Source organism: Heterocephalus glaber, unplaced genomic scaffold (assembly GCF_053883595.1).
Source record: "Heterocephalus glaber isolate CG9 unplaced genomic scaffold, H.glaber_assembly_v1.0 deba00001509, whole genome shotgun sequence".
NCBI lineage: Eukaryota > Metazoa > Chordata > Mammalia > Rodentia > Bathyergidae > Heterocephalus > Heterocephalus glaber.
Genome location: NW_028258325.1, coordinates 42918837 through 42936082, shown reverse-complemented (window position 1 = coordinate 42936082; position 17246 = coordinate 42918837). Strand labels below are relative to the sequence as shown.

The 17246-nt window shown below is 37.1% G+C and overlaps 1 protein-coding gene across 6 annotated transcripts in view; it reads left to right on the top strand.

Annotated features, from left to right (window-relative positions):
* Positions 1-17246, top strand: part of Scfd2 (sec1 family domain containing 2) — a 545604-nt gene that overhangs the window by 267487 nt on the left and 260871 nt on the right. The window contains exon 6 of one of the 6 annotated variants that reach the window (XM_087187638.1): positions 3818-11116. The exons of the other annotated variants lie outside the window; for them this stretch is intronic. Coding sequence (XP_087043764.1) covers positions 3818-3969 — 152 coding nt within the window. The 3' untranslated portion in view covers positions 3970-11116. Of the gene's footprint in view, positions 1-3817; positions 11117-17246 lie in introns of those variants that run through there. 6 annotated transcript variants of the gene reach the window in all.

Here is a 17246-nt window from a genome sequence, read left to right as displayed (position 1 = left end):
TATTTAATTTATTAATTTTGGTATCCAGTTATTGTATATTTGTCAAGAGGGAAGTCATTTAAGCTGGTAATGGGAAACATTTAAGCTGGTTCCCATGTCTTTTTTTTTTTTTTAAGAAACTTCTTTTGCTTGTTATAAACAATAAATTTCTTTAAATACAATTTAATTTAAAAATTATCATGTAATACCTAAGAGATACAAAAGTATGTAAAGAATAATGCAGTAAGTACCTATAGACTAGAAAATATGGATTTTTATCAAATACAGACAAAACTCTATGAAGATTTCACAAATGTACTTACTTCCTTAAATATAACAATATATTTATTTCTCTTCTATTATACTATATACTTACATATTTCTTTTTTTTCCTTATTTTTCCCCATTCCTAGCCCTCCCTTCACCCCCTCCACCCTTCCCTATTTACAAAGACTTTATTTCCATTTCTTCCGTTTCTCATCATTTTTCCTTTCCCTTCTTTCCTTTCCCCTGCCCCTCCCACTACCCTTACCCCTTTGGACCTTTTCTTCCTATTTTGCATTATCGATTATTCATTCTAATCATTGGTACACCTGCTCTTCCTCAAACAAAGGTCTACTATCTTGAATCTATAAAGAACTTAAAAAGATCAGACCTCCCAAATTTAAAGACCCAATCTGAAAATGGGCATCTGAAATGAACAGACATTTCTCAGACAAAGAAGTAGAAATAGCAAACAAATACATGAAAAAATGTTCAACTTCACTGGTCATTCGAGAGATGCAAATGAAAACAATGCTGAGATTCCACTTCACTCCAGAAAGAATGGCTGTTATCATGAAATCAACCAATAACAAATGCTGGTGGGGCTGTGGGGAAAGAGGAACACTGCTCTACTGCTGGTGGGAGTGTAGACTGGTGCAAGCACTGTGGAAATCAGTATGGAGATACCTCAAAGAACTAGGACTGGAAGTCCCATTTGACCCCACTATTCCATTGCTGGTGATCTTCCCCAAAGAATTCAAAGAATCATACCACAGTGATATATGTGCACCCATGTTCATAGCAGCACAGTTTGTAATAGCTAAAACTTGGAAACAGCCCAAATGCCCATCAACTGGAGACTGGATCAAGAAAATGTGGGTTTTTTTATAAAATGGAGTGCTACTCAGCCATAAAAAATGAGAAATTAGAGACATTTATAGCTAAGTGGATGCACATTGAGGCGATACTCTTAAGTGAAATAAATAGGACACACGTGTAAATACTGAATAGTTTCTCTGGTGTGAGAAACTGAAAGTGTAAATAAGGTCCCATGTCTTTTTGACTTGCTACCATTATTTGATGGAACTTTCTTACTTTTTTGGCTCAACAAAGCTCATCTTATGCCTTTCTTGCCCCATCCTTGGAGAAGTATTGCATTTTAATATTACTTAAATCAATTCTTCCCTAGGCCACCTCTCTAGCCTCCACCCCCAATGTGATTCTATTATTTAGTCAGGATTCAGTTAGGATTATTTATTTAGAGTTTTCTTTTTGCTTATTGATTTAATTGTATTTTTGAGTATGTGGAGCATTAACATTCTTCCATGTTTAAAACTATATAAATAAGTACAATGAAAAATATTATTCTTTCCTCTATCCTCCTACCTCATTCTTTTAGAGCTAACTTGTTTTAATTTTAATATGAATTTCTTTTAGGTAACATTAAACATATTTTCATATTTTAATGTAATTTTGTATTTTATATGAATTGTCTATTCACATATTTTGCCCATTCTCTATATTTTGGTCTCCATTATAAAAATTTTATAGTTATTTATAAATTAGCGCTTTATACTATATTTACAATTATTAAAACTTACCAACTTAAAATTAATTCTCTAGTTTTATTTTTAAAACTGTTATTATTTATTGAGGTTTGATTATTTATTAATTATTTTTAAAACAGATCAATTTGGAGTTTATGCTTATGAACAGCATGAAGAATTGATCAAAATTTCTTTTTCCAGTGGCTATCCTGTTGTCCCAACACCACTTGTTTGAAAGTCTGTCTTTGCCCCATCAGTTTGAAATGTACCTGTACCATATACTAGAATCATTTCCATCTACAATTGAGTTTCTTTCTGGGCTTTTCTGTACTGTTTCATTTATCTGTGGCTCTTTGTGCTTTAGTTATAGAGACTTTGAAGTAGATTTTTATGTCTCTGGTATGCTATTCCTCCCTTACAGTTTTTCCTTCTCACTGTTTTCTTAGATAGTCTTGTTTGTATTTATTTTTAATTAATTTTTTTGGTACATTTTAGGTATACAATATAATGACATTCATCATTGGAAATTTGCACCTTTACATAATCTCTCTTGGTTCTTATTTTTTTCCCATTCCCCTGCCCTCCCTTCAACCCCTCCATCCCTCCCTATTTACAAAGACTTTGTTTCTGTTTTTTCATTTTCTCATATTAATTCCATTCCCTTCTTTCCTTTCCCCTACCCCTTCCACTGTATCTTTTTAATATATGAAGTTTAGGATATATTAAAATCAATTTGTCTAATTCCAGAAGGAAAAAAAAAGCTTATTTTTTAAAAATTGGGATTTCACAATATTTATATAATGACTTAATGAGAACAGACATCTTTTGATGATGTTGAAACATCATAACCAGGAACCCAGAATGTCTATTTGAGTCTACATTTATGCTTTAGAGGAGGAGTGTTTTATTTGTTCATGTTGAAACTTTTAGAGTTTATTCTGAAGTATTATCTCTTTTTCCATTGTTACTGCAAAGGGGGGTTTCTTTACCATTGTAAGTTTTTAAAAGCACTGCTTTGTAAATTTTTTTCATTTTGAACACCTATCTCAGCACAGCCAGACTGTGTGCTAGTATCAAAGATATTTCTTCCATGAGTAACTTCCTTTGTATCAGTAGATAAGTTTAAAACTTCGCACATGTTCTGTGAACTGGAACTACTGGTACCCTTTATTATCTAGAATTTAAAAGATCAACTGTTATCAAATGAGAATATCATTCTGGAAACTCTGTGGGTTGCTCTTTAGAGTACTGCAACAGGAATGTTGTAATAGGAGTCAAAGAGGGGAACAGGATGGGGGGGCAATATCCTCATAGGTTGGAAATACAGCTCTTTGTTATCATAGGAATGACTGGTACAGACCCACTGGTCCTGAGTGCCTACAAACCATTTCTTTGTATAATGCATCAGAGGTGAAGTGCATTAAATATTTTACTATTCAGAAAGTATTGGTAATTTCTTCCTGTCCATGGAAGCTGTAAGTGCATCAGTGTAATCTTTGTGTTTGACATCTTTCTATCTCCATTGAGGCATTTGAAGTTGTGCCAGAAGTGGAGATCTTTCTTTTCTACACTTAATGTCACAGCTGGGACTTGCATATTTCATTCTTATATAGAGTTTGGGGGTGGCAATTATTTATACAAAAGATCTGATATTTACATAGTTATGAGATTTTTCTAAAAGGTTGGAAACTATTGTTTTTATAATTTAACACTGGTATATCTTACACTCACTGCAAAAGATAGGGGATATAGGGGTACAGGGGATAGGCGATACAGCAAAGAAAGAAAGAAAGGAAGAAAATATATATATATAGAGAGAGAGAGAGAGAGGAAAGGGAAAGGGAAAGAAAGGGAAAGGGAAAGGGAAAGGAAGAGCAAGCCAGCCTTAGAATGGTACTGAAGTAAAACCAGAAACTCACTCTTGGTACCTGCTGAATTTGGATTCAGGTCATGTGTGATTCCATAGGGATACTGTGCATCTGTTCATTTATCCTTATCCATTCATTTTTCTTTCTTTTTTTTTTAAGAATGGATACTGTTCTGCTACTTTATGATTCATCTCCATACAAGATTTAGTAAAGTAGTGATAACCGCCATAGGGATGCATTTTGGAAAGAAAACAATTGTGACAGCAGGAGAATGTGTGACATATTCAGTGGTGAAGAGGATTTGGAGATAGCAAGCAGCAGTAGGCTCTGCTGCCCAGGTAGGGGAGGAGGCAGAGAAGGAGCTCACTTTGGTGGAATGAAACCCAAGAGGAGGAAGTCCGACTGTGCCTGAGAAAACTGGCCCCAAATATATTTGGTAATAACTCTGGTGACTGATGGTGGACAAAAGCAAAGATACAGTTTTCTCCTTGAACCTGCAGGGCAGAGAAAATCAGCTTAACTTCTCTATGCAGCTGGAAGTTATGGAAAAGATGGACTTTGGTGATTTGCACTGCAAGCCAGGAAGGAGAATTTCCATTCCTTTTTTTGTTTTTGTTTATAGTGGCACTGTGTAAATGAATCTATATTTTCTGGAAAATCTCTTTAAAACAAATGAATATATATATGTGTGTGAGTGTGGAGAGAATAAGCACCTTTGAATATGAATGTACATATTTTTCCAGTTCAAGGAAATGGTGTTTAGTCTTCTTTCAGATTTTATATTTCCTAGTTTCTATGCTATAAATATTAAAAAATTTATAAATATGCTCTGTAAATATTAACTATTATTTTAACTTAAATTTCTAACCACCTACCACATGCCATTTTACTCTCAAAGGATGCTTTGTCAGAAAATTTGTAAGAACATCTTTTTAATAATGGAAATTTGTAATGTTCTAATAAATTTTCAACACCTAATTTATAAGAGTAATTAAATTTTTTATCTAGCAAGGATATAAAATGGTTATTTGGGCTAATTAATCAGATTAAGAAACCATTTCTCCCTCACTATACACATATGCATATTTACTTATTAACTTGTATAATTTATTGAGCCTTTAATAACTATGATGATATTTCTGATTCTTAATGACTGCAGGGCCATTTACTAGGAATGTTAATATTTTTAGAAGTAGTAACTAATCATAGTAAATAGTATTTTTTATATATTTCTATATCAGTCACTATTTCAGACAATATATTGTTCTTCATGGAAGCCCTAGAAAGTAGTTACTGTTATCTTACATTGATCAGATGAGAAAGCTGAGCTACTTAGATAGCTTGCCCAAGCTCATCCAGGTTGGAAGTATTAGTAGTTTAATTACTGAGCTTTGAACCACCATAAAAATGAAAGCAAAGTGTTCTGCATACTAAAGCAGATATCAGAGTGCTGCTATTATTATTTTCTTACCAGTTTCCTCATAGCCATTCTGGTTTCCTTTTAATTTGTTCCATCATTTATTGATATTTCCAGCACTTTCAAACTGTTTTTTCCTTTATACTTTCTCTGTCCACTGAATTAGAATGAGGTTCAATTCATTGCCTTCTCCAATGTTTTACAAATGCTCATATACCTTTTACTCATAAATATTTATTTTTTTAAACTGAGGAACATAGATTAATATAGATTAACACCCACTAGAGAATATTTAATGTAGGAAAGGGCTAGGAATTGTGTATGATAGGCACAAGGAAAGAGGAATGTGATGATTTTTTTTTTAAATTTTGACTTTATGCTTAGTGAAATTTTGTGATCCCATGTGGGAAAAAAATTATAGAAATAGTGCAGTCTCTAGGAATGAAATTAGTGATTGGAAACCTGATGAAAATTGTTTCTATTTGTGTATTTCTAACATTAATGTCAGTAGTTGAAGTGACAGAATCAGTTGTACTTGTATTCATTCATTTAAAACATAGTTTTTGAGTGTTTATTGAATGCCTGTGATACAACTTAGGCAACAATCCCCCACAGAGCTGACAGTTTGGTTGGAAGATGCATTCAATAAACAATAAGTATAGTAGTACATGGATATATAGGTGAGTAAATGATAAAGTATGTTAGATGACTGGGGCTATGTAAACAAGTAATAGAATAGTAGTTCAGGGAGCTGATGAGACTATGGGGGAAAAAAAGAATCATAGCAATTAAGGAAGTCAGGATAGCATGTATGTGCATACAAACATGTGGGCAGAGTTAAGTGGAAATGCCAGGAAAGAGCTCATTGTGAAGATAAGATTTGCAAAATGTTTTTAACATGTTAACTAGGGGTGTGTGCATGGGGGTTACCAGTGAGAGAGAATAGTTAGAGCAAAGCCTCACTGAGGCAGGAGTGAATCTGGAATGTTTAAGGAATGGAATGAGCATGATGGGGGGAAGTAGCAGCAGCTAATGAAGAGTCTATGAGGCTTTTTTAAGGGCTGTGGTTTGAACTCTGAGTGAAATACAAAGCCATTGAAGTGCTTTAAGCAGAAGAATGACATGATCTGATCTTGTTTTTAAAAGATTATATTGTATGTTCTTTTAAGAAGACCCTGAAGAGGGGAAGGAGAGCAGAAGCATGAACTACTATAGGATGCTTTTGAAGTAACATGGGTGAAAGGTGTTGAAAGCATGGACCAGTATGTGGTAAAGGCAGTGAAGAGAAATCAGATTCTGTGTACATTTTGAAGGTTATATACTAGGGATGTGTATTGGAAGTGGGATAGAAGGGAAAAAAGCCTGTCAAAGATAACTCTAAGGTTTTTGATCTGAGCAAGTGGGAGGATTACTTAGCTAGGTTGGAGGAGATTTTATGTGAGCAGGTTTTGCAGGAAGAACATAATTTCCCATCTGAGTATGCTGAATGACATCTGTTGGACACACAAAGCAAAAATTCAAGAGCTATTGAAATGTAGATGTTATTAAGTCTATGAGACTGACTGATATCACTAAAGGGGTATAGGTAGAGAAAGAAGATTAAGGACCAGCATTAAATAGAAGAGGAGAAGAAAGGAATCATAATGGAAATTGAGAAAGAGCAAACAGTAAAGTAGAAGGTAAAGCAATAGAATGTGTTATTTTAAAAGCCAAATTAAGTACATGGTATAATCAAAACATATAGTAAATATTTTAATTTAAAATTTTTATTATAGTAAAAGACACATTGCCATTAATCCCCTTCAAAATGCTCACCATCTCTTTGAACACACTCATCTCATGAATATTCTTGCCATTTTCTGAAGCAGTTCTGGAAGTTCTCTTTCATGTCTTTAGTTGTGTTGTTCTGGCTGTCTCATTGCTGGGATTGATTCAAAATATTTGTCTTACTCTTGAAGACATAGGCATAGGCAAGGAATTTATGAACAGAACCCCAGCTGTACAAGAAATAACATCAAGAATGAACAAATGGGATTATATCAAATTAAAAGGCTTCTGAAGCATGAGGACCCGAGTTCGATCCCCAGTACAAAAAAAAAAATTAAAAGTCTTCTGTACAACGAAAGAAACAGAGTAAAGAGATAACCAACAGAATGGGAAAATGTTATGGCCAGCTACTCCTCAGTCAGTGGACTAATAGCTACAATATATAAAGAACTCAAAAAATTAGATCTCCAAATGAAAGATCTAATCAATAAATGGGCAACTGAATTGAAAAAGAAGAGGAAGAAAAAGTGGTAGCACAAATGGCCAATTAGACAAAGTATAACTGGCCCATAAATACAGGAAATAATGTTCAGTGTTTCTGGCCATTAGAGAAATGAAAACTAAAACAACATGGAGATTCCATCTTATTCCAGAAAGAATGGCTATCATCAAGAAATCAAATAATACAAAAAAGGCTTGTGAGGCTGCAGGGTTAAAAAGGAACCTTTTTATTGTTGTTCATGGGACTGTAAACTAATACAATCACTATGGAAATCAGTATGGAGAGTCCTCAAAACACTAAAAATAGAAATTCTATTAAACCTAGTTATTCCCCTTCCAGGAATCTTCCTGAAAGAGTTAAAGACATCATATTACAATGGTATATGCATACCCATTTTTATAGGAGCACAACTTATAACAGCTAAATCTTGAAAGTAGCCTATATGTCAATTAACAGATGAATTGATAAAGAAAATGTGGTATTTATACACAATGGAGTATTATTCTGCCATAAAGATAAACTTGAGTCATTTATAGGAAAATGGATTCACTTTGAGACAGAATGTTAAATGAAATAAATGAGACACATGAGCTTAAATATTGGATGATATCTCTTATGTGACAAACCCAAAATATATATAAAGAGCAAAATAAAAGATAATAGGAAATAGGGAGAAAGGAGTGCAAGAGATGGAGGGGGAAGGGAGGGGACGGGAAAGAGATGTAAAAAAGAATTGAGATGTGTCAATATGATGAATGTAATCACTATGTACTACAAACATACAAAGAAAAATAAATTTTACAAACAACTAAAAATGAAAAAAGGCTTGGAGAGTGTGAAGGCCTGGGTTTCAATCCCCACTGCCACAAAACAATAAAAAATAAAAAGACTGGGAATGTTAGAAAAAGATTAAATGCAGTCATTAGGGTGAGCTCTAATCCAACATGACTGGCATCCTTAGAAGAGATTGGGACCTGTACACAGAGTGAAGACCAAGCAGGGAGTGAGGCCTTACAACTAATCCTATTGATACCTCAATCTTGGAATTAACTGTTTAGAATTGTTAATTCGAATTAACAATAATTATCCCTAATTATTATTCTGTTAATTTAGAATTGTGAGAAAATAAATTTCTGTTGTTTAAGCCACCCTGTCTATGGTATTTATCATGGCATCCCTGGCAAACTAATATAAACCACATGCCTGAATGCACAAGAGGGGATTGGCTGGAATGCACAATGGAAAGATTAACTAACATTAGTGAAAAGTGGTGCATGCCTGTAATCCCAACTACTGAGGGGGCTGAGGCAAGAGGATCACAATGGTTAAAATTTGAAAGATCATTTCACTGTTATTTATTTTTTAGTCATATAATTCAAAATGCCAAAGCTTAGAAATTATATTTAATGAGATGGCTTCCTTCCAGCCTGCCTGCCCAACCCTATCACCACCTTTACCCATTTTGGAGACAGCTGATGTGGCAGTTTCTTGTATTTTCTTGCAGTGATATTTTATACTCATATACACATAAGTATATTTTTCTTTCTCATTCCTTTTTAAAAAATATAAATCATATCTGTTTCCTCTTTCTTGGATATTCACTTGCCTCTTTCTCTTACTTTCTTCAGAGCAGTCTTACTGATCAACCTGTCCCCAAATAGGGCTTCTGCTTTTTTTAGGCTGCTTTATTTTTTTCCATAACACTTATTACCACCTCACACAGTATTTTTATTTTTATTGTCCCTATCTCATTGCAACCATTAGTCTGTTTTTCATCTCTATAATTTTGTCATTTTTAATGTTATATAAATTGAATAATATCATAAGTAACCCTTTGAGATAGGTTTTTTTCCTCAAATGGCATTGAGAACTATCAGTAGTTTCATGTATGCATAGTTCTTTTTGTATCATGTACTTATCCTTTTTACTGCCGAGAAATATTCTATGGCCCTTGACTTACGAACTCAATGCATTTGTGAGAACTGGTTGTAACTCAAATTGACTGTAAGATAAGACTGGTTTTCCCATAAGAAATAATGGAAATACCCATAATGCATTTCAAACCTCCCACACCACCCCTTAGCTAACCTTTTCATAATAAAAAAGAGTTGTATAATGTGTGTAATTTACCAGAAACACCAATAATTTTCCTAGTCTATTTACCAAAAAGTTATAAAATGTGCCTCGTTTACCAGAAACAGCAATTTAATACTGTACTTAGCATTCAAGTTGACATCTTTGGCTTGCAGGCAGGGAGAATGAAATGGAAGGTGGTTATTGTTCAAGAAAGAGAAACCCCTTTCATAAGAACATCAGGAATCTGGCTCCCTCTGGTGTCCCTCTCTCCTTGGGAGAGTCTGTAACTCAATAGGACCTGCTTTTGGCTTACTAGGTCTCAAACATTCGGGACTGAAAACTGGTCTAAGGTTGTCTGTTTCTGTCTTTTAACACTGTTCTGTAGTGTGACATGACATTGTCATTAAGCAAGTGAATGCACCGATTGGCTTTTTCTCTATCTGGGTGAGTCTTCTCAAAACATGTTTGTAGCTCTGTCCATTTTTCAGGATTTCCTTTATTTCAGAAGAAGAACTTTGCTGCACTGATTATTGATACTCCCCCTCCTCTTCAGAAAGCTCCTCGGCTGCCGTTCTCTGTTGCTCCGCCAGAAGTTGCTGAAGTTCCTCTGTAGACAGTTCCTCTGAGTGTTCCACCACCAGCTCCTCAACATCACCACTGTCTAACTGCAAGCCTATGGACTCTGCTATAGTGACAGTGTCATCAACCACAGGGTCAATTGAGGGCTCAGGCTCCTCTACACAGCCTTCAAAGTCTCTCTTCTGTATAATTTTAGGCCACACTTTCTTCCAGGTAGATCTCAATCTCCTTAGAGTGACATTGGCCCAGGATTTCTCAGTTAACTCCACACAGGAAAGATTGGCATTTGGGTCATAACTCAAGACTTTGGTTGTAAGTTAAAACTAAAACTCTGATCATAACCCAAGTCATTTGTATGTGAGGCTGGTCATAATTTGAGGTTCCACACTATATATGTATCACAGGTTGTGATACACAGGGAGGGACAGGAGGACGAGGAGGACAGGGAGGGGTTGGGGTGGTATGAGGGAGGGGAGAAGGAGAGGGAGGAGAGAAGGAAGACCTCACTCTGGAACACTACTGTACTTCATCTTTCTTATACCCTCTTTTCACACATTTAGCAAGCACAGAGTTTCTAAGAATATAGCTGAAACTTTGTCTCTTGCCCTCAAGAAGTTTCTATTGTAAGAAGAAAAGCACCCTCTCCTGATTCCTTTTTAATTCTTCATTGTATATCTTATGGCATTTTCACTTCTTTTAACATGTGTATTTTCTTTTCTTTTTTTTTGTATTAAATTCTTTTATTGGTACAGTGCAGGTATACAACACAATTACATTTCTCATTGGGAATTGTACCTTTACATAATGCATCTTGGTTCTTATTTTTTCCCCATTCCTAGCCCTCCCTTCACGCCCTCCACCCTTCCTATTTACAAAGACTTTATTTCCATTTTTTCCATTTCTCAGCATTTTTCCTTTCCCTTCTTTCCTTTCCCCTGCCCCTCCCACTACCCCTACCTCTTTGGACCCTTTCTTCCTATTTTACATTATTGATCATTCATTCTAATCATTGGTACATTTTAGGTATACACTATAATGACATTCATCATTGGAAATTTGCACCTTTACATAGTCTCTCTTGGTTCTTATTTTTCACCCTTGCCCAGCCCTCCCTTCAACCCCTCCAGTCCTCCCTATTTACAAAGATTTTGTTCCTATTTTTCCATTTTCTCATATTAATCCCATTCCCTTCTATCCTTTCCCCTAGCCCTCCCACTTCCTACCCCTTTGCCCCTTTTCTTCCTATTTCAAATTACCTATTATACATTTAGTCCTTATTTACACTTTCAGTTTCTAACACCAGAGAAACTATTCGGTATTTACACATGTGTGTCCTATTTATTTCACTTAAGAGTATCGCCTCAATGTGCATCCACTTAGCTATAAATGTCTCTAATTTCTCATTTTTTATGGCTGAGTAGTACTCCATTTTATTAAAAAACCACATTTTCTTGATCTAGTCTCCAGTTGATGGGCATTTGGGCTGTTTCCAAGTTTTAGCTATTACAAACTGCGCTGTTATGAACATGGGTGCGCATATATCACTGTGGTATGATTCTTTGAATTCTTTGGGGAAGATCCCCAGCAGTGGAATAGTGGAGTGAAATGGGACTTCCAGTCCTAGTTCTTTGAGGTATCTCCATACTGATTTCCACAGTGATTGCACCAGTCTACACTCCCACCAGCAGTGGAGCAGGGTTCCTCTTTCCCCACAACCCCACCAGCATTTGTTATTGGTTGATTTCATGATAGCAGCCATTCTTTCTGGAGTGAAGTGGAATCTCAGCATTGTTTTCATTTGCATCTCTCGAATGACCAGTGATATTGAACATGTTTTCATGTATTTATTTGCTATTTCTACTTCTTTGTCTGAGAAATGTCTGTTCATTTCAGATGCCCATTTTTGGATTGGGTCTTTAAATTTGGGAAGTCTGATCTTTTGAAGTTCTTTATAGATTGGAGATAGTAGACCTTTGTCTGAGGAAGAGCAGGTGAAGATTTTTTCACACATTGTGGGTTGTCTCTTCACACTGCTGGTGGTTTCTCTTGCTGTGCAGAAGCCTGTTAATAAGAAGAGATCCCATTTGTTGATTGTTTGTGCTAGTTCACGGGCAACTGAAGTTTTGTTCATAAAATCTTTTCCTACACCGATGTCTTCAAGGGTTCTACCTAATCTCTGTTCCAACTGGTTCAGAGTTTCTATTTTAATATTTAGATCTTTAATCCATTTTGATTTTAGTTTAGTGCATGGTGAGAGATATAGGTCTAATTTTAATCTTTGGCAAGTTGAAGCCCAATTTTTCCAGCACCATTTATTAAAGAGGCTATCTTTCCTCCAGTGAGGGTGTTTGGCTCCTTTGTCGAAGATGAGATGGCTGAGTGTGTCTGGCGTTGTTTCTGCATCTTGTAATCTGTTTCACTGGTCCTCAAGTCTGTTTCTTTGCCAGTACCATGCTGTTTTTATCACAGTAGCTTTGTAGTAGAGTTGCAGGTTGGGGATTGTGATACCCCCTGCCATGTCTCTGTTACCTAGAATTGCTTTTGCTACTCTGGGTCTCCTCTTGTCCCAAATGAATTTTTGGATTGTTTTCTCGAGGTCTATGAAGTATGCTGCTGGGATCTCAATTGGAATTGCATTAAATTTATATAGCAGTTTTGGAAGTATGGCCATTTTCACTATATTAATCCTTCCTACCCAGGAGCAGGGGATGTCTGTCCATTTTCTGATATCATCTTCAATCTCTCTTTTCAGAGTGCATTAGTTTTCAGAGAAGAGGTCTTTGATTTCTTTCATTAGGATGATTCCTAGGGATTTCAGTTTTTTGGATGGTATTGTGAAAGGAATATTTGCCCTATTTCTCTCTCAGTGAGTCTGTCCTTGGTGTAGAGGAAAGCTATTGATTTTTGTGTGTTGACCTTGTAACCAGCTACTTGACTGAATTTGGTTATTAAGTCTAGAAGACTTTCGGTGGAGTTCTTGGGGTCTTCTATATAGAGTATCATGTCATCTGCAAATAATGACAATTTGACTTCTTCATTACCTATCTTTATTCCTTTTATTTCTTTCTCTTGTTTAATTGCCGTGGCTAATGTTTCCAGAAGTATATTGAACAAGAGTGGTGATAGTGGACATCCTTGTCTTGTTCCTGATTTGAGTGTGAAGGATTTCAGTTTTTGACCATTTAGTATGATATTGGCTGTTGATTTTTCATAGGTGGCTTCTATCAGTTTGAGGTAGAGACCATCTATTCCAGTTTTTTGTAGGGTTTTTATCATAAATGCCTGTTGGATTTTGTCAAATGCTTTTTCTGCGTCTATGGAGATAATCATATGGTTTTTGTCCTTGGCTCTATTGATAATAGTGTATGACATTAATTGATTTTTGTATATTGAACCATCCCTGCATCCCTGGGATGAATCCCACTTGATCAGGGTGTATAATCTTCTTGATGATCTTCTGCATTCTTTTTGCCATTATCTTATTAAGGATTTTTGCGTCTATGTTCATTAGTGAGATTGGCCTATAGTTCTCCTTTTTGGTTGGGTCTTTCTCTGCTTTGGGGATGAAGGTGATGCTTGCTTCCAGGAATGAATTTGGAAGTATTGCTTCCCTTTGAATTTCATTGAAGAGTTTAAACAGTAGTGGCAGCAGTTCCTCTCTAAATGTCTTGTAGAATTCAGCAGTGAAGCCATCAGGGCCCAGGCTTTTCTTAGTTGATAAGTTTTTGATGACATTTTCAATTTCATTGGTTGATATTGGGTTGTTCAGAATTTTTAGGTCTTCTTCGTTCAACTTTGGTAATTCATATGTATCTAGGAATCTGTCCATTTCTTCTGTGTTGTCCATCTTATTGGCATATAGGTTCTGAAAGTAGGTATTGATGATCCTCTGGATTTCTGCTGGGTCTGTTGTCATTTCACCCTTTTCATTCCTAATTGCATGGATTTGGCCTTTTCTTTCCTTTTTTTGACAAGGTTGGCTAAAGGTTGGTCAATTTTGTTGATTCTTTCGATGAACCACCTCTTGGCTTCATTGATTTTTTGTATCATTCTCTTAGTCTCCATTGCATTGATTCCTCCTCTGATCTTTATAATTTCCTCCCTTGTATGAGCTTTGGGGTTGTCCTGCTCTTCTTTTTCTAGAAGCTTGAGCTTCAGCATCAGGTTGTTTAATTGGGCTCGTTCTGTTTTCCTAATATCGGTATTCACTGCTATGAATTTCCCTTGTAAGACTGCTTTCATTGTGTCCCATAGATTCCAATATGTTGTATTGTCATTGTCATTTAATTGAAGGAACTGTCTGATTGCTTCTTTAATTTCCTCTGTGGCCCTTTGGTTATTCAGAAGTGTGTTGTTTAATTTCCACGTGTTTATGAAATTTTTTGAGTTTCTTTTGCTATGGATCTCCAATTTCATCGCACTATGGTCTGATAATATACAGGGGATAACTTCAGTTCCTTTGCACTTACTTAAACATGTTCTGTGTGTGAGTATGTGGTCTATTTTGGAGAATGACCCATGTGCAGCTGAGAAGAATGTGTATTCTGATTTTGTGGGGTGGAAGACTCTGTAAACATCTGTTAAGTTCATTTGTTCAAGAGTTCGATTGAGTTCTAGTATTTCATTACTTATTTTTAGTCTAGTTGATCTATCTATTTGTGACAGTGGGGTGTTGAGGTCCCCCACTACAATTGTATTAGTGCATATATGACTTTTCATGTCCGTTAGTATTTGTTTTATATAGTTGGGTGCACTAGTGTTTGGTGCATAGATATTTATGGTTGTCATCTCTTCCTCTTGGATTGTTCCCTTTACAAGGATGTAGTGTCCTTCTTTGTTTCTCTTAATCAGTGTTGGTTTGAAATCTACTTGATCTGCAAAGAGGATAGCTAGTCCTGCTTTTTTGGGGGTTCCTGTCACATGGAGTATTGTTTTCCACCCTTTAACTTTCAGTCTATGAGTTTCCTTTTGAATTAAGTGTGTTTCTTGTAGGCAGTATATTGTTGGATTTTGCTTCTTGACCCCTTCTGCCAGTCTATTTCTTTAGATTGGTGAATTGAGACCATTAACGTTGATGATTATAACTGAAACATATTGACTTGTCATTGCCATGACTTTTTCTTTTTGTTGGGTTCTCCCCCTTTACATTTAATTTCTTGTCATGCCAGATGGGTTCATTCTGCTTTGCTTCCTGAGGTTGTGATCCTCAATGTCGGTTCCTAGGATATCGTGTAAAATTCTTTGGAGTGCTGGTTTGGTATTCACAAAGTTCCTAAGGTGCTCTTTGTCATGAAAGTATCTTATCTCTCCATCCATTTTGAAAGATAGTTTTGCAGGGTCCATCAATCTGGGTTGGAGGCTGTTTTCTTTTAGGGCTTGGAATATGTCACTCCAAGCTCTTCTTGCCTTGCTGGTTTGTGTTGAGAAGTCTGCTGTGATTCTGATGGGCTTTCCTTTGTATGTGATTTGTTTCTTTGACTGCTTGGAGAACTTTGTTCTTCTGTTGTGTTTCTGGAATCTTAACAATTATATGCCTATGTGTAGATTTTTTTTGATCAAGGCTATTTGGAGTCCTATATGCCTCACTTATCTGTATGTCAAGCTCTTTTCCCCTGCTTGGGAAGTTTTCTGCCAGTATTTCTGTGAAGAGATTTTTTATGTTATCTCCACTCTCTCCTGTTTCTTCACTGAGCCCAATCAGTCTTATGTTATTCTTCTCTGCATCATCTAGCAGCCACTGGATTGATTTCTCATATTCTCTTATAATTTTGAAGCAGTTTTTCTTTTCCTGGTCACTAATTGCAATTATATCTTCTATATCTGAAATTCTCTCCTCACATTGGCTCATTCTGCTGTGTAGACTTTCAGTGGAGTTTTTCATGTCTTGGAAATCTATTTGCATCTGTTCTATGGATTCCATTTGTTTCTTATGTTGGGATTCCATCATGTTCCTGAGCTCCTCTCTAGATTTATTAATCATGTCTTGCACTAGGGGCACAATTTCTCCTGTTATCTGAGAAATTATTTCTGATTTCATTTTTTCCAGATCCTCTTTTGTTGCCAGTTCAGTGGGTCCAGGTGGTTGAGTATCAGAGTGTTCCATCTCATTTCCCTTTGGGGTTGCTGTAGGTGATCTGGAAGTCTGGTTTTGAGACTAATTTACGTGTTTTCTTATTTCGACTGGGGCAGGGGGCTGTTAGCGCCTGCATGGATTACCTCCTCTGAGCTGGGTGAGGTGGGACAGGGGCCTGAAGCCACGGTAGGGATGGTGACCCAAAAGCCCTTTCCTGTGAGCTGGGAGCAGCAGGAGGGATGGTGGCTGGGAAGCCCCTTCCTCTGGACCAAGAGCAGTGGGATAGTGGCTCAGAAGCCCCTACCTCTGGCCCGGGAGCGGTGCGAGAGATGGTGGCCTGGAAGCCCCTTCCTCTGGGCCAGGAGGGGCGGGACAGAAGGTGGCCCAAAAGCCCTTTCCTCTGGGCTGGGAGCAGCAGGAGGGATGGTGACCAGGAAGCCCCATCCTCTGGACCAGGAGCAGTGCGACGGCGGCTCAGAAGCCCCTACCTCTGGGCAGGGAGCAGGGAGACTCAGTACCTTGGTCTGGTGGTCTGGTATCCTCTGTGTGTAGTGTGGAACCAGGTGGCAGCCTGTCTGCAGCAGGGTTATTCGGTGTCTTTCGCGCAATTCAAGACCTCGGTAGGGCGTACACAGACCTACCTGTGTGTAGAGGGCTGATTTGGTGTATTCCGCATGACTGGGGACCTCGGTAGGGTGTGTGCAGACCTGCCTGTCTGCAGCAGGCTGATTAGGCGTGTTCTCTGTGACTCAGGACCTTGGTAGGGCGTGCGCAGACCTGCCTGTCTGCAGAGGGCTGATTCAGCATGTTCTGTGGGACTCAGGATCTCGTTAGGGCATGGGCAGACCTGCCTGTCTGCAGCAGGCTGATTCGTTGTCTTCCGCAGGACCTAACATGTGCATTTTCTAAAGTATTGCCACATATGATTTGAATCCAACAGAAAGCCAACTGTTTATGGGAAGATGTTTGTTTTGGGTTTCTTAGTTTTTGTTTTGTTGCCAAAATAGTTTTCACTTGTCATCTTCTTTTTGACTGGCTTCCAGAATTGTAGAATACAAAGCAACAGATGGCTGGAAAGATGGTTTTGCAAATGTCCCTTGGGACCAGTGAAATCCCACTTGCCACTCAGACATCGCAGTTTCTGACAAACCTTCAAATCTTCTCCAGCTTGTTT